This window comes from Loxodonta africana, chromosome 19, assembly GCF_030014295.1.
Source record: "Loxodonta africana isolate mLoxAfr1 chromosome 19, mLoxAfr1.hap2, whole genome shotgun sequence".
NCBI classification, from domain to species: Eukaryota; Metazoa; Chordata; class Mammalia; order Proboscidea; family Elephantidae; genus Loxodonta; species Loxodonta africana.
This window is the reverse complement of record NC_087360.1, coordinates 396,687-423,747: the sequence shown is the minus strand read 5'-3', so window position 1 is coordinate 423,747 and position 27,061 is coordinate 396,687. Positions and strand designations below refer to the sequence as shown.

The 27,061-nt window shown below is 44.5% G+C and overlaps 1 protein-coding gene across 3 annotated transcripts in view; it reads right to left on the bottom strand.

Annotated features, from left to right (window-relative positions):
• POLE (DNA polymerase epsilon, catalytic subunit) overlaps positions 1 to 27,061 on the bottom strand; it is a 55,008-nt gene that overhangs the window by 884 nt on the left and 27,063 nt on the right. For all 3 annotated transcript variants that reach the window (XM_003421258.4, XM_010600811.3, XM_023540420.2), the window contains 9 exons: positions 26,809 to 27,013; positions 25,861 to 26,034; positions 24,611 to 24,736; positions 19,909 to 20,041; positions 19,312 to 19,495; positions 18,206 to 18,337; positions 17,870 to 18,063; positions 612 to 812; positions 150 to 275 (listed from right to left, as the gene is read on the bottom strand). In XM_003421258.4, the coding sequence (XP_003421306.1) occupies positions 150 to 275; positions 612 to 812; positions 17,870 to 18,063; positions 18,206 to 18,337; positions 19,312 to 19,495; positions 19,909 to 20,041; positions 24,611 to 24,736; positions 25,861 to 26,034; positions 26,809 to 27,013 (1,475 nt within the window). The remainder of the gene's footprint in view (positions 1 to 149; positions 276 to 611; positions 813 to 17,869; positions 18,064 to 18,205; positions 18,338 to 19,311; positions 19,496 to 19,908; positions 20,042 to 24,610; positions 24,737 to 25,860; positions 26,035 to 26,808; positions 27,014 to 27,061) is intronic.

Sequence of the window (27,061 nt, the reverse complement as noted above, 5' to 3'; positions counted from 1 at the left end):
GTAGACAAACATGCATGCACACACGTGCCCAGACACATACACGGATGTTTCACACAACTTCATGTGGCCGCTGCTGAGCACGGTCACTTGTGCAGACACCCTCCGTCTAGGTGGACCGGCTCTGCACCCCAGTGTATACACATCCTCACCAGGTCCTGCAGCGTGAAGGCCATCAGCTTCTTCTGCAGTGCGTCCACCAGGGCTGCCTCAATGACGGTGGAGTCGTAGGGCACCTCACAGTTGGAACAGAGCCACTGAGGAAGGACTGCCCCGTCCTGGCAGAGGAGGGACAGGTGACCCCTCGTCTAGGCCTCCTGCCCTACTGGCCCAGTCCAGGTCTACAGGAAGTGCTGGTGTGACGGTGGGGGGCCCATCGCCAGGAGGGACCAGTTCCAGGGCCGCTGCCGACCACATGTCTCCTCTAACACACTCTCAAGATGGGACCGCCCCTTTCCCATGCTCACAGGGACAGGGGCGGCCTGGGCCCCACACGGCCCCTCTCCTGTACTCACAGGATAGGACCACCACTGACTGCACGCCCCCTCCCCCATACTCATGGCTTAGGCAGGGCCTGGCAGGCATGGCCTGCATAGTGGGTCACCGGGGCCCACCTGGGAGAATGCGGAGTCTTTGCACAGGTCCAAGTCCCGGCAGAAATTGCAGCTGTGGCAGATGACCTCTGAGAGCACGTGCGAGCGGCAGGGGTCTCGGAACTGTGCCTCTGGTGAGAACTCGCCGACACCCACCAGGCGCAGCAGGTCCCGGCGCAGCTTGTTCACCTGGTTTGTGATGTTCGTGTCCAGGGACAGCACCTGCAGGGCAGTGTGTCAGGCGCTCAGTGGCTGCTGCTGCTCTGGGGTGGAGACCCCACGCTGGTGCCTCAAAGCTGCAGGTCCACTCAGTGCCCTAACCCCTCAGAAGCTTCTGGTGGCCCCACACCTAGGCCTTGGTGGTGGTGGGCTCTGTCCTCCTGTCAGGGGCTCCTTCCCCAGTCATCAGTCACTTTGTTTGCAAAGGAGCTGACACCAACCCCTCCAGGATGGCGAGGTCCCCGCATTGCCAGGGGAAGTCTCTACCCAGAACATGTCGAAGAGTGCAGTGCAGAGTCAGGAAGCCAGGTCCCCCCTGGTCGGCACTGGGTGCACCCAACCCATTTGTCCCAACAGCCTTGGAACCACTGCAGGCCCACTTCTTCCACTGTCCAGCACACGTGGTTCTGGCCTGATTCTGGCCCGCGGGAGGTTGTGTTTAGTATTTTACCCCTGCTGTGTGTGTTTGTTGGGGGAGAACCCTGGTGGCGCAGTGGTTAAGAGCTCGACTGCTAACCAAAAGGCTGGCCATTTGAATCCACCAGCCAGTCCTTGGAAACCCTATGGGGCAGTTCTACTCTGTCTATAGGGTTGCTATGAGTCAGAAACGACTCAATGGCAATGGGTTTGGGTTCTTTTTCGGTGTGTGCATGGAGGAGGGGCCTCCAGATGGGATCTCTAAGTGCCATACTGACAGAACTGCCCAATGCCCTTCTCTCCACCAGGACACCCACACACAGACAGACCACCTCCATGTTGCCACCTGGGCCCATCTGGAGGGAGTCCTTGAGGGCTGGCGGGACCCCAAATGTCAGACAGGGCACGGGTCACCCTGCCACGAGCTTGGTGAAGCTGGGCCAATGCTTCCAGATCTCCCTCTTTCCCCCTGGGCTGAGCTGGCCAGCAGAGGGGTGAGGTGTGGTGTGGACAAGGGGTAAGGGCAGGGAGCGGTGTGGGGTGGGGCAGGGTGGGGTGGGCGCAGGATAGGATGGGTGCAAGGTGGGGACAGAGGCCCGATAGCATGATGACTGCAGGGCTCTGGGCCCGGGCTGCAGACATGAGCATCCTGCCCTTGTTCCCCTGTGCTGTGCCATTCCCCCAATGACCATGGCTCAGGTATGCCCACACCTGGCTGCAGATCAGAGAGGGAAGCTACATAGCAGCTTCCAGACCCCGCGGATGCACTGGCCACTCACAGCTCAGCCGTCCACCGAACAGTGTCCCACAGGCTCCTCCAGTGTTCCCTTGGCACCCGCCTCCACCTCCCAAAAAAAAAAAACAAAGGGCACTCAATTCTTCCTCTGGCCAACTCTAGCTTGGAACCATTTAGGAAAGGGGGTTCTGGGAGATGGCTCACAGTGTGCCCCCCACTGTCAACAGACCGCCCACACACACCCACTTCCACGGTATTTCATTTCCAAAGACAGTAACAGAACCACACTTCCACCTAACCTGTGCGCGAACTCTCTCCAGGAGTAACAGAGAGAACCCTGAGAGCAAACCACTGTTGTTGACAAGACACAAAGCTGGGTTGATATGTGAAGCAGAAATCAATACAGACACAGGAACTGTGCCTAGAAGGAGGGTATGGCTATAACAAAACCAGAACCTGTAGCGCTGGTTGTGGGACCAGGAGGCCATTAGCAGAGGCCAAAGACCACCAAGGAGACCACTGAATACTGGAGAAAGATGCCACCAGGTCATACCACGGTGAAGCCTCCATGGCAGGAACATGGAGATGAAGACTATGGACCCAACAGGACTTCCAGGCAGATGTTGAAAGTGCAAACTGAATACTTTAAGCAGCATAGATGAGGTATTGCAAGAGAAATGAATTAAAAGAGAAAGTGTTCAAAGATATCTGGTGGCACAAATAGTTTGCATTTGGCTAGTAACCAAAACGTTGGCAATTCAAACCTACCCTGTGGCACTATGGAAAAAAACAGGCCTGGTGATCTGCTTCCATAAATACTGCGGCCAGGAAAACCCTACGGAGCAGTTCTACTCTGTAACGCATGGAGTGTCTGTAAGTCATAATAATGACGAAAACAAATTTAGAGGAAATATAGAGGGCTCAAGACAGTCTGTGCAGCCAGCAAAAGTTTCTCAAAGTAATAAATCGCCTCAGTTTCAAGAGCAACTAAGAGTGTGGCTATCAGACCCACGGTTAAGACCTAGGCAAGATGTAAGTGTGCTCAACCTTCTTAACTAGAGAAAGAGCTTCTAATAAGCACAGCTGTTCTACCCTGACCCACTACCTGAAGTATAGACAGGCCTGTCTCTAAGACCACTGTGCACAAGGTTTTTGTCTAATGGAAGAACCTACACTTGACAGAAAGGGAAACTCATGAAGTTTTTAAGGGAGATGTATTCTATCGAACTAAAAGAGATAGTAAAAATTAAAGATGTTTCATGGGTAAACTCTACCAAACTTTGAAAGAAGAAATGATACCGGTTCTATACAAACTCTTCAAGAAAACAGAAGACAAAGGAAACTTCCCAACTCATTGTATGAGGCCAGCATTATCCTGATACCAAAACCAGGCAAAGACACTACAAGAAAAGAAACCTATAGACCAATAACTTCAAAAGCACAGACAAAAGAATCCTCACAAAATGCTAGCCAATGAAATCCAACGATACATAAAAAAGATAATACCTTGTGATCAAGTGGGATTTATCCCAGGAACGCTGGGCTGGATTAACATTTGAAAACCAATCGGTGTAATTTAGCATATCAACAGACTGAAGAAAAACAGTATGATCACCTCAACAGACTCAGAAAAAGCACTTCACAAAATTCACTACTGATGCAAGATGAAAACTTTCAGGAAACGAGAATTAGAAGAGAACTTCCTCAACCTGACAGAGGGAGTCTCCATAAAATCTATAGCTGATAACACAGCTCATGTTGAACGACTGAATGCTCCCCCCGAAGCTGAGCATGTGAAGACCGTAACAGAGTATGGATAACATTGTGAAGAATGGGAATTCCAGAACACTTAACTGTGCTCAGGAGGAATCTGTACATAGATCAAGAGGCAGTCATTTAAACAGAACAAGGAGATACAGCGTGGTTTAAAGTCAGGAAAGATGTACACCAGGGTTGTATCCTTTCACCATACTATGCAATCTATATGCTGAGTAAATGATCCGAGAAGCTGGACTATATGAAGAATGTGGCATCAGGATTGGTGGAAGACTCATTAACAATCTGCAATATGAAGATGACACAGCCTTGCTTGCTGGAAGTGAAGAGGACTTGAAGCACTTACTGATGAAGATCAAAGACCACAGCCTTCAGTATGGATTACACCTCAACACAGACAAAACAAAAATCCTCATAACTGGACCAATAAGCAACATCATGATAAATGGAGAAAAGAGTGAAGTTGTCAAGGATTTCACTTTACTTGGATCCATAATCAACACCCATGGAAGCAGCAGTCAGGAAATCAAAGGACATATTGCTTTAGTCAAATCTGCTGTAAAAGACCTGCTTAAAAGTGTTCTACATTCTACTCTGCTGAGTAGCATCTGGGGTCTTAAAAGCTTGTGAGCAGCTATCTAAGATACTCCACTGGTCTCTCCCCTTGGGAGCAAGGGAGAATGAAAAAAACTAAAGACACAAGGGAAAGATTAGTACAAAGGACTAAGGAACCACAACTACCACAGCCCCCACCAGACTGGGTCCAAGACGACTAGATGGTGGCTGGCTACCACCACTGACTGCTCTGACAGAGATCACAGTAGAGGGTCCCGGACACAGCTGGAGATAAACGTAAAACAAAATTCTAACTCACAAAAAAAAACCCAGACTTATTGGAGACTGGAGAAAGCCCAAGAGTATGGCCTTGGACATCCTTTTAGCTCAGTAATAAAGTCACTCCAGAGGTTCGCCCTTCAGCCAAAGATTAGACAGGCCTATAAAACAAAATGAGACTAAAGGGGTGTACCAGCCCAGGGACAAAGTCTAGAAGGCAGGAGGGGACAGGAAAGCTGGTCATAGGGAACCCAAGGTCGAGAAGGGAGAGTGTTGACATGCCGTGGGGTTGTTGACCAAGATCATAAAACAACATGTGTACTAACTGTTTAATGAGAAGCTACTTTGTTCTGTAAGCCTTCATCTAAAGTACAATTAAAAAAAAAAGACCTCTTTAGAGTGTTGAAAAGTAAAGATGTCACTTTGAGGACTAAGGTGCGCCTGACCCAAGCCATGGTATTTTCAGCAGACTCATATGCATATGAAAGGTGGATAATGAATAAAGAAGGCCAAAGAAGAATTGATGCCTTTAAATTCTGGTTTTGGCAAAGAATACTGAATATACCATGGACTGCCAAAAGAACGAACAAATCTGTCTTGAAAGAAGTACAATCAGAATGCTCTGTAGAAGTGAGGGTGGCGAGACTTCATCTCCCATATTCTGGACATGTTATCAGGAGGGACCAGTTTCTGGAGGAAGATATCATGCTTGGCAAAGTAGAGGGTCAGTGAAAAAGAGGAAGACACTCAACAAGATGGACGGACAAAATGGCTCAAATAATGAGCTCAGACAGCAACGATTGTGATGATGGCACAGGACCAGGCAGTGTCTTGTTCTGTTGTACACAGGGTTGCTGTGAGTCAGAGCTGAGTCGATAGCACCCAACAACAACAACAAGGTCAAGTACAAGGCCATGATAATACTCCTACCACACTGGAATTCCTAGCCCCTGCTTTAAGGCAAGAAGAAGGAATAAAAGGCACACAGATTGGAACAGAATAAACCATCTCTGTTCACAGACAACCCAATTATCTACAGAGAAAACCCCAATGAACCTGTAATAATGCTACGAGAATTCATAAGCGAGTTCAGCAAGCTTGCAGGATACAAGGTTAAGCGCTTAACCATTGTACAACCAGGGCTCCTTATATTTGTTGTTGTTGTTAGGTGCCGTCGAGTCAATTCTGACTCATGGCGACCCTATGCACAACAGAACGAAACACTGCCTGGTCCTGCGCCATCCTTACAATTGTTGATATGCTTGAGTTCATTGTTACAGGCACTGTGTCAATCCACCTTGTTGAGGGTCTTCCTCTTTTCCACTGACCCTGTACTCTGCCAAGCATGATGTTCTTCTCCAGAGACTGATCCCTCCTGACAACATGTCCAAAGTATGTAAGATGCAGTCTCGCCATCTTCGCTTCTAAGGAGCATTCTGACCACACTTCTTCCAAGACACATTTGTTTCTTCTTTTGGCAGTCCGTGGTATATTCAATATTCTTCGCCAACACCACAATTCAAAGGCGTCAACTCTTCTTCAGTCTTCCTTATTCATTGTCCAGCTTTCACATGCATATGATGTGATTGAAAATACCATGGCTTGGTTCAGGCGCACCTTAGTCTTCAGGGTGACGTCTTTGCTCTTCAACACTTTGAAGAGGTCCTTTGCAGCAGATTTGCCCGATGCAATGCGTCTTTTGATTTCCTGACTGCTGCTTCCATGGCTATTGATTGTGGATCCAAGTAAAATGAAACCCTTGACAACTTCAATCTTTTCTCCGTTTATCATGATGTTGCTCATTGGTCCAGTTGTGAGAATTTTTGTTTTCTTTATGTTGAGGTGTAATCCATACTGAAAGCTATGGTCTTTGATCTTCATTAGTAAATGCTTCAAGTCCTCTTTACTTTCAGCAAGCAAGGTTGTGTCATCTGCATAACACACGTTGTTAATGAGTCTTCCTCCAATCCTGATGCCCCATTCTTCTTCATATAGTCCAGCTTCTCAGATTATTTGTTCAGCATACAGATTAAATAGGTATGGTGAAAGAATACAACCCTGACGCACACCTTTCCTGACTTTAAACCAATCAGTATTCCCCTGTTCTGTCCGAACAACTGCCTCTTGAGCTATGTAAAGGTTCCTCATGAGCACAATTAAGTGTTCTGGAATTCCCATTCTTCACACTGTTATCCATAGTTTGTTATGATCCACATGGTTATGATCCACATGGTCGAATGCCTTTGTGTAGTCAATAAAACACAGGTAAACATCCTTCTGGTATTCTCTGCTTTCAGCCAGGATCCATCTGACATCAGCAATGAGATCCCTGGTTCCACATCCTCTTCTGAAGCTGGCCTGAAATTTCTGGCAGTTCCCTGACGATATACTGCTGCAGCCGTTTTTGAATGATCTTCAGCAAAATTTTGCTTGCGTGTGATATTAATGATACTGTTCTCTAATTTCCACATTCGGTTGGATCACCTTTCTTGGGAATAGGCATAAAAATGGATCTTTTCCAGTCAGTTGGCCAGGAAGCTGTCTTCCATATTTCTTGGCATAGACAAGTGAGCACCTCCAGCGCTGCATCTGTTTGTTGAAATATTTCAACTGATATTCCATCTCCTGGAGCCTTGTTTTTTGCCAATGCCTTCAGAGCAGCTTGGACTTCTTCCTTCAGTACCATCGGTTCCTGATCATATGCCACCTCTTGACATGGTTGAATATCGACTAATTCTTTTTGGTATAATGACTCTGCATATTCCTTCCATCTTCTTTTGATGCTTCCTGAGTCGTTTAATATTTTCCTCATGGAATCCTTCACTATTGCAACTCGAGGTTTGAATTTTTTCTTCAGTTCTTTCAGCTTGAGAAACACCAAGCATGTTCTTCCCTTTTGGTTTTCCATCTCCAGCTCTTTGCACGTCATTATATTAGCATTACCAAAAAAAAAAAATAAGCCCGTTACTGTCAAGTCGATTCTGACACATAGTGACCCTATAAGACAAAGCAGAACTATCCCATATGGTTTTCAAGGAGCACCTGGTGGATTCGACCCGCTGACCTTTTGGTTAACAGCCATAGCTCTTAACCACTATGCCACCAGGGTTTCCATATTAGCAGTAAGCAACTGGAAATTAAAAAATAAATTTAAAAAACAAAAACAGTACCATTTACAATTTGTAATATTTATATGCTGAAAAAAGTCCCTGGGTGGCACAAGGAGTTTGCAAATGGCTGTTAACCTAAGGTTTGAACCCAACCGGTGGCTCTACAAAAGAAAGGCCTGGCAATCAACTTCCATAAAGATTAGAGCCAGGACTAAGGGGGCGGGGCCAAGATGGCAAAACAGCCAGACGCTTCCAGCAATCCCTCTCACAAGAAAGACCTGAAAAAACAAGTGAAACGATTATATTTATGACAAGCTAGGAGCCCTGAACCGCAAAGGCAAAGTTAGAAAACACACTGAGCAGCAGAGGAAGGGAGAGACGGTTTAGAAGCGGAAAGGAGTTACTAGACCTGAATTGCTGGGATCCCTTAGGCTCCATGGCTGGGAGCGGCTGCAGTGGGCTGGTGATAGCGTTCGGCTGCAGTCCCCTCAGGGAGAAGCAGCCAGCCACACAGCCTACTCACACTTCCGGAACCAGAGAAGAACGGCGCTCTCGGCAAAAGTTAAGTACTTGCAAATATTTCACCGTGCCCCCCACCCCCAAGCTGGCTTCAGTGGCTGTTGATTTCTCTGGGCCTGAGATAGGCCCTGCTGCGTGCCCTGACCCGTCCTCCAGGCCTTGGAGTAGGAATAAATTCACAACTGCGGGAAAAGATAATTTGCCAGCTCCATGAACTGGGGGAGCTCAGGACAGAAGCGGCTCCCGACCAGGCATAAATGATCCGTGGACTTTGAATACCCTTCCCCCCTGCACAGACCTGTGTGGGCCTATTCCAGGAGAACAGACCCTTGCTGTCAGACTGCAACCATTTCAGCTGTGCAGTGGAGAGGTGGTTGTTTGATATTTGACACCATTTTGCCTATTAAACAGGGTCCTCACCTACCCACATCAGGGGCATAAGGACTGGTGGCTCCACCCAGGTCACCCAGCCACCCGCAACAGGGGTCCAAGGATAACTGGTACCTCCCAGTCCTTACAACCAAAAGCATTGGGTGCCCATGGTCCATCTGCAGAACCCACCCACCTGTATGTTCTAGAGAACAGGGACACACTTCCCTCACAGCCACTCGGGGGACAGTTCTTAGCTCCCTGCTTTGTTCAGAGCATGACCCCCTGCTTTGACGAGGTACCGGTGCCTACACCAATCACCCCTGCCCCTCTAAGACTGTAGGACAGAGCCTGTAGCACGCACCTGATGACCAACTACCTGGACACCTGAGCTGAATCCATACAAGAAAAGTGAATGGACTCCTAGGCTCATATACCTGGTAACAGCTCTAGCCATCTGGTGACAGGACATTAGAGCTTCAAAGGAAAAAATAATCAAGCTAGCTCACTCAAGCAACCTATTTGGGAATATCAAAACAAAACAAAGCAAGAAGCTAGGATACAGTAAGTAAACATAAAATAAACTAATGCAATAACTTACAGATGGCATGGAGACAACAGTCAATATTAAGTACCATAAAGAAGCAGACCATGATTGCTTCAACAAGCTCTCAAAACAAAGAATCAAGGGATGTTCTGCATGAAGGTGCTTTCCTGGAATTATTGGATGCTGAACACAAAAGATTAATATACAGAACTCTTCAAGACATCAGGAAGGAGATAGGGCAATACGCAGAACAAGCCAAGGAACACAGAGATAAGGCACTTGAAGAAATTAAACAGGTTATTCAAGAACATAATGAAAAATTTAATAAACTGCAAGAGTCCACAGAGAGATGGCAATCAGAAATTCAGAAGATTAACAATAAAATTACAGAATTAGATAACTTAATAGAAAGTCAGAGGAGCAGAATTGAACAAGTGGAAGGAAGAATTGGTGAACTTGAAGATAAAGCACTTGGCACCAATATATTTGAACAAAAATCAGATAAAAGAATTAAAAAAAATGAGGAAACCTTAAGAATCATGTGGGACTCTATCAAGAGACATAAGCTACGAGTAATTGGAATACCAGAAAAGGGAAGGATCACAGGAAATACACAGAGAATTGTTGAAGATTTGTTAGCAGAAAACTTCCCTGATATCACGAAAGATGAGAAGATATCTAGCGAAGAGCTCATTGAACTCCACATAAGGTAGATCTTAAGAGAAAGTCACCAAGACATATTATAATCAAACTTGACCAAACCAAAGATAAAGAGAGAATTTTAAGAGCAGCTAGGGATAAACGAAAAGTCACCTACAAAGAAGAGTCAATAAGAATAAGCTTGGAGTACTTGGCAGAAACCATGCAGGCAAGAAGGCAATGGGATGACTTATTTAAAAAACTGAAGGAAAAAAATTGCCAGCCAAGAATCATATATCTAGCAAAACTGTACAAAGATGAAATTAGGACATTTCCAGATAAATAGAAGTTTAGGGAATTCGTAAAAACCATATCAAAACTACGAGACATACTAAAGGGAGTTCTTTGCTTAGAAGATCAATAATATCACATATCAACCCAAGACTAGAAGACTGGACAGAGCAATCAGATGTCAACCCAGACAGGGAAATCACAAAAAATAAATCAAGATAAAAAAAATGCTCAAAATAAGGAAACAACGTTATTAAGTAAAAGAAGGCAACAATAAATAGGGGCTAAGAAATGTAGTCATAGATCTTTCATATGGAGAGAAAGACAAGGTGATATAAAGAAATAAAAGGATTAAACTTAGAAAAATAGGGATTAAATATTAAGGTAACCACAAAGGAGACTATCTTACTCATCAAAATAAAACACAAGAAAAAAAATAGAGGCTAAGCAGAAACAAAGTCAACAACAACGAATAAGAGAAAAAGACAATACATAAAGACAACCTACTCAGCACAAAGTATTAAGTGGGAAAAACTGTCAACAACACACACACACAAAAAAACATCAAAATGACAGCATTAAGCTCATACCTATCCATAATTACGCTGAATGTAAACGGACTAAATGCACCAATAAAGAGACAGAGAGAGGCAGAATGGATTAAAAAACACGATCCGTCTATATGCTGACTACAAGAGACACACTTTAGACTTAGAGACACAAACAAACTAAAACTCAAAATATAGAAAAAGTATATCAAGCAAACAACAATCAAAAAAGAGCAGGAGTGGCAGTATTAATTTCCAGCAAAATAGACTTTAAAGTTAAATCCGCCACAAAGGACAAGGAAGGACACTATATAATGATTAAAGGGACAACATACCAGGAGGATATAACCATATTAAATATTTATGCACCCAATGACAGGGCCGCAAGATACATAAAACAAACTCTAACAGCATTGAAAAGTGAGATAGACAGCTCCACAATTATAGTAGGAGACTTCAACACACCACTGTCAGTGAAGGACAGGACATCCAGAAAGAAGCTCAATAAAGACACGGAAGATCTACATGCCACGATCGACCAACTTGACCTCATAGACGTATACAGAACACTCCACCCAACAGAAGCCAAGTATACTTTCTTTTCTAGTGCACAGGGAACATTGTCTAGAATAGACCACATATTAGGTCATAAAGCAGAATCCAGAACATCAAAATATTACAAAGCATCTTTTCTGACCATAAGGCCATGAAAGTGGAAATCAATAACAGAAAAAGCAGGGAAAAGAAATCAAACACTTGGAAACTGAACAATACCCTGCTCAAAAATTACTAGGTTATAAAAGAACTTGAGGATAGAATGAAGAAATTCATAGAATCCAATGAAAGTGAAAACAATTCCTATCAGAACCTTTGGGAGACAGTGAAGGCAGTGCTCAGAGGCCAATTTATATCAATAAACACACAATACAAAAAGAAGAAAGGGCCAAAATCAAAGAATTACTCTTACAACTTGAACAAATACTAAGAGAGCAACAAATGAAACCCTTAGGCACCAGAAGAAAGCAAATAATAAAAATTAGAGCAGAATTAAATGAAATAGAAAACAGAAAAACAACTGAAAGAATTAACAAGACCAAAAGCTGGTTCTTTGAAAAAATTAACAAAGTTGGTAAACCACTGGCCAAACTGGCAAAAGAAAAACAGGACAGGAAGCAAATAACCCGAATAAGAAATGAGATGGGTGATATCACAACAGACCCAACTGAAATTAAAAGAATCGTATCAGATTACTATGAAAAACTGTACTCTAACAAATTTGAAAGCCTAGAAGAAACACACTACCTACCTAAACTAAATCAAACATAGGTAGAACAACTAAATAGACCCATAACAAAAGAAGGGATTGAAAAGGAAATCAAAAAACTCCCAACAAAAAAAAGCCCTGGCCTGGACGGCTTCACTGCAGAGTTCTACCAAACTTTCAGAGAAGAGTTAACACTGCTACTACTAAAGGTATTTCAGAGCATAGAAAAGGACAGAATACTACCAAACTCATCCCATGAAGCCAGCATATCCTTGATACCAAAACCATGTAAAGACACCACAAAAGAAGAAAACTACAGACCTATATCCCTCATGAACTTAGATGCAAAAATCCTCAACAAAATTCTAGCCAATAGAATTCAACAACGTATCAAAAAAATAATCCACCGTGACCAAGTGGGATTCATACCAGGTATGCAGGGATGGCTCAACATTAGAAAAACAATGTAATCCATCATATGAATAAAACAAAAGACAAGAACCACATGATTTTATCTACTGATACAGAAAAGGCATTTGACAAAGTTCAACACCCATTCATGATAAAAACACTCAGCAAAACAGGAATAGAAAGCCAACAGCCAACATCATGCTAAATGGGGAGAGTCTGAAAGCATTCCTCTTGAGGTCGGGAACCAGACAAGGATGCCCTTTATCACCACTCTTTTTCAGCATTGTGCTGGAGGTCCTAGCCAGAGCAATTAGGCTAGATAAGGAAATAAAGGGCATCCAGATAAGTAAGGAAGAAGCAAAAGTATCTCTATTTGCAGATGACATGATCTTATACACAGAAAACCCTAAAGAATCCTCAAGAAAAATACTGAAACTAATAGAAGAGTTCAGCAGAGTGTCAGGATACAAGATAAACATACAAAAATCAGTTGGATTCCTCTACACCAACAAAAAGAACATCAAAGAAGAAATCACCAAATCAGTATCATTTACAGTAGCCCCCAAGAAGATAAAATACTTCAGAATAAATCTTACCAGAGATGTAAAACACCTATACAAAGAAAACTACAAGACACTACTGCAAGAAAACAAGAGACTTACGTAAGCGGAAAAACGTACCTTGCTCATGGATAGGAAGACTTAACATTGTAAAAATGTCTATTCTACCAAAAGCAATATATAGATACAATGCCATTCCAATACAAATTTCAATGACTTTTTTAATGAGACGGAGAAACAAATCAACTTTGTATGGAAGGGAAAGCAGCTCTAGATAAGTAAAGCATTACTGAAAAAGAACAAAGTGTAGGCCTCACTCTACCTGACTTTAGAACCTATTATACCACCACAGTGGTCAAAACAGCCTGGTATTGGTACGACAACAGATACATAGACCAATGGAACAGAATTGAGAATCCAGACATAAATCCATCCATATATGAGCAGCTGATATTTGACAAAAGCCTAAAGTCAGTTAAATGGGGAAAAGGCAGTCTGTTTAACAAATGGTGCTGGCATAACTGAATATCCATCTGCAAAAAAATGAAACAAGACCCACACCTCACACCATGCACAAAAACAAACTCAAAATGGATGAAAGACCTAAATATAAAATCTAAAATGATACAGATCATGGAAGAAAAAATAGGGACAATGCTAGGAGCCCTAATACATGGCATAAACAGTATACGAAACATTACTAACAATGTAGTAGAGAAACTAGATAACTGGGAGCTCCTAAAAATGAAACACCTATGTTCATCCGAAGACTTCACCCAAAGAGTAAAAAGATTACCTACAGACCGTGAAAAAGTTTCCGGCTACAACATTTCCGATCAGCGTCTGATCGCTAATGTCTACACGATGCTGCAAAAACTAAACTACAAAAAGACAAATAACCCAATTAAAAAATGGGCAAAGGATATGAACAGGCACTTCACTAAAGAAGGCATTCAGGTAGCTGACAGAGACGTGAGGAAAAGCTCACGATCATTAGCCATTAGAGAAATGCAAATCAAAACTACAATGAGATTCCATCTCACTCCAACAAGGACAGCGTTAATCCAAAAAACACAAAATAATAAATGTTGGAGAGGTTGTGGAGAGACTGGAACACTTATACACTGCTGGTGGGAATGTAAAATGGTACAACCACTTTGGAAATCAATTTGGTGCTTCCTTAAAAAGCTAGAAATAGAACTACCATATGATCCAGCAATCCCACTCCTTGGAATATACCCTAGAGAATTAAGAGCCTTTGCACGAACAGATATATGCACACCCATGTTTATTGTAGCCCTGTTTACAATAGCAAAAAGATGGAAGGAACCAAGCTGCCCATCAATGGATGAATGGATAAATAAATTGTGGTATATTCACACAATGGAATACTACACGTGGATAAAGAACAATGATCAATCTGTGAAACATTTCATAACATGGAGGAATCTGGAAGGCAATATGCTGAAATTAGTTGCAAAAGGACAAATATTATATAAGACCACTATTATAATAATAGAAAAAATAGTTTAAACAGAGAATAAAATATTCTTTGATGGTTACGAGAGCAGGGAGGGAGGGAGCGAGAGGAGTTTTCACTAATTAGACACTAAATAAGAATTATTTTAGGTGAAGGGAAAGACAACACACAATACAGGAGAGGTCAGCACAACTGGACTAAACTAAAAGCAAAGAAGTTTCCTGAATAAAGTGAACGCTTTGAAAGCCAGCATAGCAGGGGTCAGGGTTTGGGGACCATGGTTTCAGGGGACATCTAAGTCAATTGGCATAATAAAATTTTTTAAGAAAACATTCTGCATCCCACTTTGGAGAGTGGTTTCTGGGGTCTTAAACGCTGGCAAGTGGCCATGTAAGATGCATCAATTGGTCTCAACCCACCTGGAGCGAAGGAAAATGAAGAACTTCAAAGTAACACAAGGTAATTATGAGCCCAAGAGATGGAAATAGCCACATAAACCAGAGACTACATCAGCCTGAGACCAGAAGAATTAGACGGTGCCCGGCTATAACCGATGACTGCCCTGACAGGGAACACAACAGAGAACCTCTGAGGGGGCAGGACAGCAGTCCCCAAATTCTCGTAAACAAACCAGACTTAAAGGTCCGACTGAGACTAGAAGGCCCCAGAGGTTGTGGTCCCCAGACCTTCTGTTAGCCCAAGACAGGAACCATTCCCAAAGCCAACTCTTCAGACAGGGACTGGACTGAACCATGGAATAGAAAATGATACTGGTGAAGAATGAGCTTCTTGGATCAAGTAGGCACTTGAGACTATGTTGGGGTATCCTGTCTGGAGGGGAAATGAGAGAGCAGAGGGGGTCAGAAGCTGGCTGAATGGACACGAAAATAGCGAGTGCAGGGAAGGAGCAGGCTGTCTCATTAGGGACAGAGCAATTAGGAGTATACAGCAAGGTGTATATAAATTTTTGTATGAGAGACTGACTTGATTTGTAAACTTTCACTTAAAGCACAATTAAAAAAAAAAAACACTAGGAAGTACACAAGAAAAAGTGACAATTTCAATAAGTGATACAACATATATAATTTTGAAACAATAGTAACAAAAACCAGAAAACATGTGTGGTTATGCAGGTACATATGTACGCATCTATGTGTATGGTGAGTCATATACAGGAAGAGCCATATGCATGTTAAAAAAAAAAAAAAAAGATTACATCCAGCCAAACCCTACGGAGCAGTTCTACTCTGAAACACGTGGGGTCACCAGAAGTCAGAATCAACTCAACGATGTTTTTAATATGCTGAAAACCACAATACACTGATGAAAGAAACTGAAGAAGATCTAAATGGATTAGGGGACTCAATATTGTTAAGACGTCAGCTTTCCGTAGATTGCAGATTCAAAATAGTTCCACTCAACATCCCAGAGGATTTTTTTTATAGAAATCGATAAACTGATCTAAAAATTACACAAAGAAGGCAGGTAACTAGAAGAACCAAATGATTTTGAAGAAAAGAACAGAGTTGAACCAATCTCACTAATTAATTTGAAGACTTAATATAAAGTAATAAGCAGGTAGGAAGCAAGACAATGTGGTGTTAGTGAGCAGGTATTAGATCAATGGAGAGTCTGGAAATAAACCCACACATATATGGGCTATTAATTTTTGAAACAGATGCAAAGATGATTCATGGAGAAAGAAGAGTTTTTTTCAATATATGGTGCCGAAATAATTGGACATGCTTATGTAAAGATATGAAACTTGACCTACGATATACATAATACATAAAATCAACTCAAAATGAACATAGATCTAAACGTAAAACTTAGAACTAAAAAACTTCTAGAAGGAAACATAAGAGAAAATCTTTGTGACTTTGGCTGAGGCAAAGATGTCTTATACAGAACACCAAAAGCACACCCATAAAAGGCAAAAAAAAATGGTAAATTAGATCAAAATGAAGATCTTCTGCTCATTGAAAAATAACTGTTCAGAGAGTGAAAAGGCAAGTCAAAGACTGGAAGGCAATATTTGCAAAACATATCCAATAAAGGGATTGTATCCAGAATACAAAAAGAACTCTTAAAACTCAACAATATTCTTAAAATCCAATTTTTTTTTTTAAATGGGCAAAAAATTTGAACAGATATTTCACCAAAGAAGATATGTCAAATAAGGACATGATAAAATGCTCAACATCGTTAGTCATTAGAGGAATGAAATTTAAAACACCTGCTGGAATAGCTAAAGTGAAAAACTAACAATGCCAGGTCTGGCGAGCACGTGGAGCCACCGGAGCTCCATTCACAGACTGCTGGTAGGAGGCAGAAGGGCACAGCGCTTTAGAAAACAGCATGGCAGTTTCTCACAGAGAAAAAAAAAAAAAAAAAAGCAGCTTACTATATGACCCAGCAATTCCACTCCTATGTTTTTATTTAAGAGAAATGAAACCTATGTTCACACAGACATCAATACAAGAATGTTTATGGCAGCCGTATACATATTTACCAAACAACAAAAACAACCCAAGCGTCCTTCAACCTGTGAATGGCACGTCCATACAACGGAACACTACCCAGCACAGACAGGAATGAACCACCGATGTGTGCAACATCCTGTGTGAATCCCAAATGCCCTTTGCTGAGTGAAAGAAGCCAGTTCCCAAAGGCTATATAATGTCTGATTTCATTGATAGGATATTCTGAAAAAGTTATACAGGAATAGGGAAGGGCTGCAGGTAAAAGGAGGGGCTGACCCCAGAGGGGCAACACAAGGCATACTTTAGGATGATGGAGTATCCTTGCTTTGATCATGGTGGCGCAATGCTACCTGTCCATCGAAACTCACACAACTGCATTCTACAAAAAGCGAATTTCACTTTATATACATAAAAACCCACTGCCATTGGGTTGATTCCGACTCATAGCAACCTTATAGGACAGAGGAGAACTGTCCGACAGGGTTTCCAAGCAGCGCCTGGTGGATTTGAACTGCCGACCTTTTGGTGATCAGCCGTAGCTCTTAGCCACCATGCCACCAGGGTTTCCATATAAGTAATAATAAAACAAAAACTACATAGGAACAGAGAATAAACCAGTGGCTGCCACGGCCAGGGGTAGGGAGAGAGCACAGGGGAACTTCCAGGGCGGGAGGGACTGCTCTCTGTCTGGATTGGGTGATGGATCTGTGACTGTGCCTCTGCTGAACTCAGAACCTCAAAAGGCAGTTAGGTTCTTCCTGTGGGCCTCCATGCTACCCCTCTGTCTAGAACATTATTTCCTTTCCACATGAACTGCTCTCCTGCTCAGTTCCACCACCACCTTCTGAAGGACCTTCCTCTTCCCAGCCCAACCCTGTCATCACTCCCCTATCTCCCTGTTTCATCTCCTCAGCACTTGGCCCTGTTCTCCAAGCTTATCTGTCTTCCCCACTGGAACTCAAGCACCACAGCACAGGGCCTCACCACCTGCTCACCACTAGCTCAGCACCAGCATGCTGTTGGGCTCCGGCAGTCCTGGGGAGTATGTATGTGCACACCCACCTCTGCATCCTCACCTTGCACACATACTTGATGAACTCCAGCGCTGGGTTGTTAAGCAGCAGGTGAGAGCCCGGGAGCTGAGGGAACATCTCTGAGGGCTCCGTGGAGTTCCGAAAGCCTGTGACTTTCTTCTGAATCTTCTGCGTGATGGTGAAGAAGTTTTGGGTGAGCTCATTTGCCACATAGTCCTGAGAGAAGGTGATCGTTCCTGGAGAGATAAGGGCCACTGCACCTGTCATCATCTTGCATAGGAACAAGGACAGTGGGGGAGGGTTTGGGTGGGGCTCAGGCCTCAGAACCTCTGTGTGGACCACCTGCTGTGCCCAGGGGGTCCAGGCCCCAGCACTCACCAGGTAGGGCCCCAGCTGCACCCTCCGTCTCCTGGGAGAACTGGCTGGCCCCTCTCCTCTTCACTGGGGTGCTCCCTGGGGCATTGCGCCTCAGCTCCTCTTTCATGCTGTGGTACACGGCCACGATATACGCTGTTGGGAGAGAGTAGGCAAAGTGCCAGAAGACCAAGGGGCCCTACCCCGGCCTGTATCTGAAACCTCGTGATTGGCTATGACCTAGAGCGGCCTTTAAGGGAGCCCTAAGTCCGTGAGAGAAGCAGGGATCACAGGCCTGCACTGATGCCCACACTCCTTGTTAGAGAGGGCGCTGTGTCAACGAAGCCAAGTGCATTTATTACCCTTCACGTGGGCAAGCGAGGGAGAAACTATTCCAGCAGAACGAAGGCGAGACACACATGTGAGTGATCCTCCTCCGAAACTCTGCCAGGCCCATATGCCCAGAAGAAGAGAAGCCAAGGACAAGCAGACAAAGACAGAAAACAGTTACAAATCGAACCACCCCTACCACTATTTACGAGGGTGTATGTGTGTGCCCATCTGCTGACAATTTAGTCACAATGCTCATCATTAACTGCTCATCTGAACGACCTACCCATCCGGGTGTTCAGTTCATGCACGCCACCCCTGGAAAGCTGGGCCAGCAGACACTAACTGGAGGCACAGAGAGTCTCACACCACAGTGAGACCTCACAGCAGCTGGGGATCCGTGGCTTCTAATGTCCCTAATCTCTTTTCTCTCAGGGCTCATCTTGGTGTGTAATGGCACCACCAAAACAGCTCTCTGGAGCAGATCTGAGGCCTTGGGTGCCCACTCAGGAGCAGCTGACCTCAGCCCCACAGAAGGCGAGGGGCGGCCCCTGATCCAGCCATGTCCAAGGTGAGACACAGCCAGCGTCCTGGAGCACAGGGGAGGTATGGCAGGTGCCTCAGGGCTAAATGTCACAAAGTCAGGACTGTGAGGCACATGCAAGCCAGGAGCAACTCCTGAATGTCCACCTTTATGCAGTCCAGACATGTCCCAGACACACTGACTGACCAGTGCACAGCCCTGAGGTGACCCTGGTGTGGAGGACGGCACAGCAGGAGGCAGCGTGTCTTGGCCTCACCTGAGACGATCATGAGAAAGTAGCTTTGGCAGGAGGCTGCTTGTGGCAAAAACTGCAAAATGTTCCAGTTGTTCTCCAGTAAATCCTCCACTCTGGCTTCCTCCAAGCCTTCCTCTTCCTCCTCCTCCTCCTCCTCCTCTTCCTCCTGCTCTCTTTCTGCTTCCTCCCCTTCCAGAGACTCTCGCTGCACAGAAGAGATGATCTTGCTGTTTTTTCACGACAGCTTTTTTTCCTGTTAGCGAGGCTTGCTCGCCTGCTTCCTGCAGATCTCAGCTTCAACCCACCTCCCCGGAGAGGCCTCCTGGGCTGCCCTGTCTGACCACCTTCTACCCCCATGCGCTCTTCATGCCTTTACCTTGCTGCGTGTTTGCCCTGAGCCCTCACCATTGCTGTCAGTGTATCCTATACTTACTGGTCTGTTTGTTCATGGTGTTCTACCCACAACAGTCTGCTGTGTTCACTGTGGGGCCACCAGGGCCTAGAACAGTGCCTGGGACATGGTACGTGATCACCAAGTATTTGCTGAAGGAATGAACACTGGCCCCCAAAGCCATTTCAGATTCCACACTTGAGTTCCCCAAGACTGGTACCTCTTACCTGTCCACAGTGAATACTTGGTGAGACTTTTCCTTTGATTCCCCCGTAGTTAGATGGATCCATCCAGAGAAGAAATTCCCAGCATCGAGAGAAAGAAATTGTCAAGGAATGGAAGATCTCTTTAGAGTGGATGCTGCAAAAGGAGCAAAACAGAAACTGCTTAAATGAAATCAAGTTTTCTCCACTAAAAGAAAACCAAGCCAGTTGCTGTCAATTCTGACTCATAACGACCCCGTGTATGTCAGAGTAGAACTGTGTTCCATATGGTTTTCAAGGCTGCGACCTTTCAGAACTAGATCGCCAGGCCTTTCTCCCGAGGCACCTCAGGGTAGGTTCAAACTGTCAACCTTTCAGGTAAGTTGTCAGATGCAAACCATCTGCGCCACCCTGGGACTCCTTTCTCCACTTAACCCTCCACTTATTTATAAAGGAATGTAAAGTGGATTCAGATTATGTTATCCCTCAAGCTTTCTAGGGAACCATAAACATAATAAACTTAAGGAGAGGTACACACCATCAGGATGGAGAAGCAGGGATTGGACATGGGAGGCAGAGTCTGGCAGACTCTCTGTGTTGAGAAGACAGAGCTGAGAGGCTGGGAGATTAAGTTGGTGAGAGTTCACAGGGCAGAGGGCCAGAGATGAGAGAGGTGCACAGGGAGAGAGCCAGAGAGAGCTTCAGACGGCTGCCCTTGGGTGTTCTGCAGAGCACTGAGTATCAACAAATACACCTAGAAAACTACATGAGACCATGGAAAGAGCCACCCAGAAGGATTAGACGGAGCTGTGCTCGACACATGGGTAAGAACAGTGCCTGGAGAGCTTCATAATTCATCACACACTGGGGAGAATACTCAAAATGAGTCTTGCTTCAGGGGTGGAGAATGATAAGCGCTAGGTTAAATGCTGCAGCTGCTCTGGCTCTGCCTAACAAACCTTAAAAAAAAGAAATTCAAAAGGATCAAACTGCTTCCAAGTAACACAACTGTATACAGACTAAAGCTCAATATATTGTCTTTTTTGGTGAACATTTTATTGTTGTTTAGGTGAAAATTTACAGAGCAAGCTAGTTTCTCATTCAACAATTTGTACACAGCTTGTTTCCTGACTTTGGTTACAACCCCTGAATGGGTCAGCACTCTCTCCTCTTTTTCCCTGGGCTCCCCATGTCCATTTGCCCAGCTTTCCTACCCCTACCTTCCTTCTGAACTTTGTTTTTGGGCAAATGCTGCCCTTTAGGTCTCATGTAGTTGACTGTTCTGAGGTGTAGATCCCTCACTGGTATACTGTTCATTTTATAGGCCTGTCTATTACATGGCTACAATGTGATCTCTGGGAGTGATTTCAGTTCCAGGTTTAAAGGGGTGTCTAAGGCCTACGGGCTATAGTCTCGGGAGTTCCACCAGTCTCTATCAGACCGGTAAGTCTGGTCTTATTTATGAGTTTGAGTTTTGTTATACATTTCTCTCCCACTCTATCAATTATATTTTCAGGTCTGAAAAAATATCCAACACAAAATGAGGTAAAATTCACAATGTCTAGCAGCCGGTCAAAAATATCCAGACAGACAAAAAAGTAGGGAAATACAACACATAATAAGGAGAAAAAAATACCAATCAATTGAAAAAAATCAGATCTGACAGATGTCAGAATTAGCAGGACATTAAAAAAGTTATTAGAACTGTATTTCATGTGTTTCAAAAGCTAGAGGAAAGACTGAATATTTTAAGTAGAGACATAAAATCTATAAGAAGACCCAAACCGATCTTATAAAAACGGCAATGTCTGAAATGAAAAATACATGAGGTAGGATTAACAACAAATTAGACGCTCCAGAAAAAGATTCGTGAATTGAGAGACGTAATAATAGAAACTATCTAAAATGAAACACAGAGAGAAAAAAACGACTTGAACAGAGAATCAGTGAACTGTGAGGAAACCTGAAGTGGCCTAGTATATGTGTAACTGGAGTCCCCAAAGAAGTGGGGAGGAGGGAAAAAGTATTTGAGGAAATAATGCCTAAAAAAAGTCCAAATTTCATGAAAATTACAACCTATAGATCCAAGAAGTTTAATAAACCCCAAACACAAGAACTATGAAGAAACAACACTAAGGCACATCATAATCAGATTGCTTACAGCCAGCGATTAAAAAAAAAAAAACTTGCAAGTAGCCAGAAGGAAGAAAGACACTTTATACAGAGAAACAAAGACAAGGATGACTGCCAACTTTTCATCAGAAACAAGCAAGCAAGAAGACAGTGGAGAACATCTTAAAGAACTGAAAAAAAAAAAAAAGTCAACCTGGAATTCTATAATAAACACATCGCCATCAAGTAGATTCTGACTCATAGCAACCCAGTAAAGTATCTTTATACCCAGTGAATTCTACCCCCAGGGAAAGTAACTTTCAAAAATGAAGATGAAATAAAGATTTTTTTAGACATACAAAAGCAGAAAGAATTCATCACCAGCAGACACACCACAAGAAATGTTAAACGAAATTTTCAGGCATAAGGAAAATGTTATCAGATAAAAATACGGATCTACACAAAAAAATGAAAAATACTGGGAATAATAACTACATGGGTAAATTTTTTCTTACTATTTAAATCTAAAAATACCTGATTATTTAAACAAAAATAATGAAAATATAGTGATACAGTGTTGGGTTTCTAATATATGCAGAAGTAAAATGTATGACAATAGCACAAAGGCTGGGAGGGTCAAAGTGAAGCAAACTATTGTAAAATCTTTATACTATACTACTTTGTGTAAAAAAAAAAAAAAAATTTTTTTTATACACAAAGTAGTGTAATACTGCTCGTAGGCCAACTGTGATAAAGATTTATAGCATACACCATAAAACAACCATTAAAATTATGAAACAAAAACAAAAGAAAAAGGCAACAAGGGACAAATGGAGTTAAAAAAAAAAAAAAAAAAGCTGGATGTTCAATTTAAACCCAATTATATCAATAACCATATTGAATGTAAAAGGTCCAAACACCCCAACGAACAGGCAGAAGTTGTCAGATTGGACAACAAAACAGGATTCAACTCTATGCTGCCTTTAAGAAATCCACCTTAAATATAAAAACACAGATAAAGAGCCTCCTTTGGAGAATAATGAACTCAACTGAAGTTAAAATAAAACTTCTGAATGATTTAATTCCTCATTAGATATTGCCCATTTCCATGGCTTGTGAAAGAAGGAATATCTTCAGAGGTCAGAGAGTCAAAGAAAGCATTAAATTACGTGTGACAATCTCTGCATGAAGCTCACTCTTCGAGGATGGGCGCCATGGGGAAGCAAAGTGAGGTTTTAAAGAACTCAAAGTTGAAAATCCGTAATAACCAATTCAAATTGGCCTGTTGCCCAGATGAATCTGAGGGCCACAAACAGGAAAAGTGGACATACTCTCATGCTCAGGGGCAGGCCCACGAGGTTACCTGCCTCTGCTCCCCGGCCTCAGTCTGTAGTGACAGGGCACTAAGAACATTGCTTTCTCTTATCAAGCTCTCATAGGTTATCTTTATTCTTATCACTCCTAAGTCAAGTTGGCCTATTATTAAACTCAATCTTTTGCACCTAAGGTCCATTAAAAAGAAGGAAGAATACAGAAAGAAGGAAGGAGGAAGAGAAAGAAGAAAAGGAAAGGGAAGACACAGAAAGAAAGAAAACCCTAAGGAATACCCTTCCCACCCTTATTTGGGCCACAGCCTGTCTGGGCCAGGCTCATCTGGAGTACCAGGAAAGGTGTTTTAAGATAAGCCCATCCGATCAGCCCACAGCGAGAGCACTGACAGTGAAAGTTTATCTCAGAACTGAGGTGCACACCGTGGATACAGTGGCTTGCTGACTGCAGGTCTGAGATGGATGACAATGACGAGCTTATTTAAATTATAGTACACACATTCTGATGAGGAATAAGTCCTCTTAATTCCACCCCCTACTGCTCAGTAATGAGATTTACCAACCCTTCAGCATGAGGTGCCCCTCGGTGCTGCCCGTGTGCAGGGAAAACTGACCATGTCTACCGGATATTGGTCCTGCACATCCACTAGCAACTTCTTTCTCTGTGCTTAGAAACATGCTTTATCCTTGTGTTCCACGTAAACTCCCCCAGCAGTGTGAGCTGCCGGTTATAAACAGAACAAATGGAAGGACACTACCATGGACATTTCACTGTGGCTATGTCTTCTACTTACATGCAGAGAACACCTAGTGTATGGTACGTGTGGCCAGGTTCTAGGAGGCCCTTTCACATGGCCTGAGATGCAGGCAGGCAGCCGCTGTCTAAAAGTCAGAAAGTAACAGCCAGCACTGATAACCAAAGACTTTACAAAAACTTCTGCTCTAAAAGCAAACGTTGACATCAGTATCTACGAAAGGTTTACATATGCAACAACTTCTTGCAATTCTCTTTCCAAAGGTGGCTATTTGGGCCATTCTAAACTCAAAGCAACGTATCTGCCAATCTCAGTGCCACCAATGTTTCGCTACAATGGTATCTCACCCTGTGACTGCTGCTTTACTGCACGTGCTGTGCTCCTGAGCTCTCCCAGTCTAGCATCAGTCATCTTGGCCTAAGCCACAGCCTGGCCCTCGGCAAGGCTGGGGGGCCCTTGGCAAGGCTGGGCTCGGAAGCCAGCCGAGGCTGCACCCCAGGTGCCTCTCACAAGTGCAAGCCCTGCCTCTACCTGTTGGTGATGTACTCCACGTAGGCAAGGGCGTCCTCGATGCGGCGCTTCTTTGTGCAGAGGATGATGCGATTGAAGTTGGCATAAACGACTGACGACCCCAGGCGCTTGAACTCAGCAATGAGCCTGGGGAGCAAGTTCAGAATAGCCAGTCAAGAAGCTACAGGGATAATAAAACTATAGAACACCTGAAGAAGCCATGAGAAAAATCTTTCATAATCCTGAAGCAGAAAAGCCCTTCTAATGTACTTAGAACCCAGAAACAATGGAGAAGACTAGAGCTGACCGCATAAAAATAAAAAATTCTGCATAGTATAAACAAAGACAAAATGTAATCTAAGTCTGAAGAGACAAATTTATAACTTATATCACAGAAAAATGGATCATTTTAATATAAATAAAAGAAAGACCAACAAGAGTACAGAAAGATGGGCAAAGGATCTGAAGAGAAAGTTCACCGAGGTAACACTGAAAGCCGTCATGGTGTTAATAACAATAACAACTCTCAGCAGGTGCTGAGAACAAACAAGCTGCACAACCTCTAGGAGGCTCTTTACTATATGTCCCAGTTATTTATTTATCTACTTATGATACCTGTCCAATTGGCAACAGTTCAGCTTCTGGGAAATTACCTGCAGATATATTTGGATGGCCTTACACACGAGATCACTCCTCGATACGTTATCTGTGACAGTGTAAGGCCAGAAACCGCCTAAACGTTCGTCAGTAGGACACACCCATACATGTATCTCCATGATACAGTGCTAACTAAAACCACCAGAGTGCAAAACAATAAACACAATAACAACGTCTTATGTAAAAAGGGGTGAAGAGCCTCTGCACTCAGCATTCCCTAAAAGGACACACAGGTACGGACACACAGACACACAGACAGACAGACACACACACAGGTATGGACACACAGACACACAGACAGACACACAGACACACAGGTACGGACACACAGACACACAGACACACAGACACACAGGTACGGACACACAGACAGACACACAGACACACAGACAGACACACACACACACAGGTATGGACACACAGACACACACACAGCTGCAGTGGCAGCTGAAGGCTACTGGGGTCCTTCCGACTTGAGGTACCATTCACCCAGAAATGGACTATTTATCCAAGAGACACTGTTCTGGCGCCTGCAACTGAGAGACCAGCATGCTTGGCGAGAGTGGCCGGCAGAGCACGGCCCCTGCCCCACCCAGGGGGCCGCCACCACTCACTGCAGGAACAGCTTCTTCATCATGCTGTGTAGTGTGCGGTGCAGGGCGGGGTCGTGCAGCAGGGAGGACGGGGACCGCAGCCACCGGTAGAAGTGCATCACCTGGTTGTCGGCGTAAACGTTGTGGTACTGCGTGATCTCCTTCACCCAGCCTACCACCATGTTCTTCAGGATCCTGCAAGAGACGTGGAGGCTCGCCTGACCACCCGCAGGCGGACCCTTGGGCCTGCTCAGCCTCCGGGCTCCCAGTTCTGCTGACCCCAACTCCACCCTAGGCCTCCCCTCTCCTCCTGTCCTGCCGCTTTGCCCTCAGTGAGGCTACTGGTTCTTCCCACTTGCGCCTCCCGACCCGACTGCACTCACTCAACAACACCACGACCTCACTGAGTAATCAGTGCCGGGACAGGGACAGGGGACACGCAGAGCCCTGGAGACAGCCACAGCTAAAGGCAGCATGTGTGGATCATACATAGCCGCTGTGACGCTGCCCGGCACGGCAGCTCCCTCTCTCCTGAGACACTGCTCACCCGCGCCCACGCTGGCTCTCCCACTCAGCGTCTGCCCTTGCCCCACTTCACATGTGTTCATCCTGCTTGTGCTTCCCACAGCGATTCTGACCAACACGCACGCCTACACGCCCATTGCAGACTCCAACACAGCACATCCAGCCTCACCGAAATAAGTGGTTTAGAAAGGTCCCTGTGAGACACCCCGCCTGGGACCAGGGTGCTCAGGACAGCACGTGCCGGCGGTGGGCAGAAATAACTATGACAGGGAGCCTCAGTGCATGGCAGCCGCAGCTCCACCCACTGACTGAGGATGGCCCAGCAACCCCAGCTGTAGTTTCCGTTTTCCTCTCTTTGGAGAAGAGGCCAAGGGAACAAAGAAAAAGCACCAGGTGTTCCTCGATGGGGACCGCACAGCACTGGCAGCGGGCGTCTCCAGGTACCTGAAGGTGCTGGAGCAGAGGGCCGTCTCGTCATAGCTGGCTGGCATGGAGGTGGCCTGGTTGCCAGTGATCATGTCCTCCAGGGAGGCCTGCGGGATCGCGTCAAAGCTGATGCCTGCACTGGCGGCCCCCTCCATGTCGTTGACCCGGTGCGACTGGAGGACGGTGTTGACAGCAAGGTTCTGGATGTCCAGCTCCACACACACTGCACACAAGGCCCCGCTCACCTGAGTCCACTACCTCGTGGCACCCA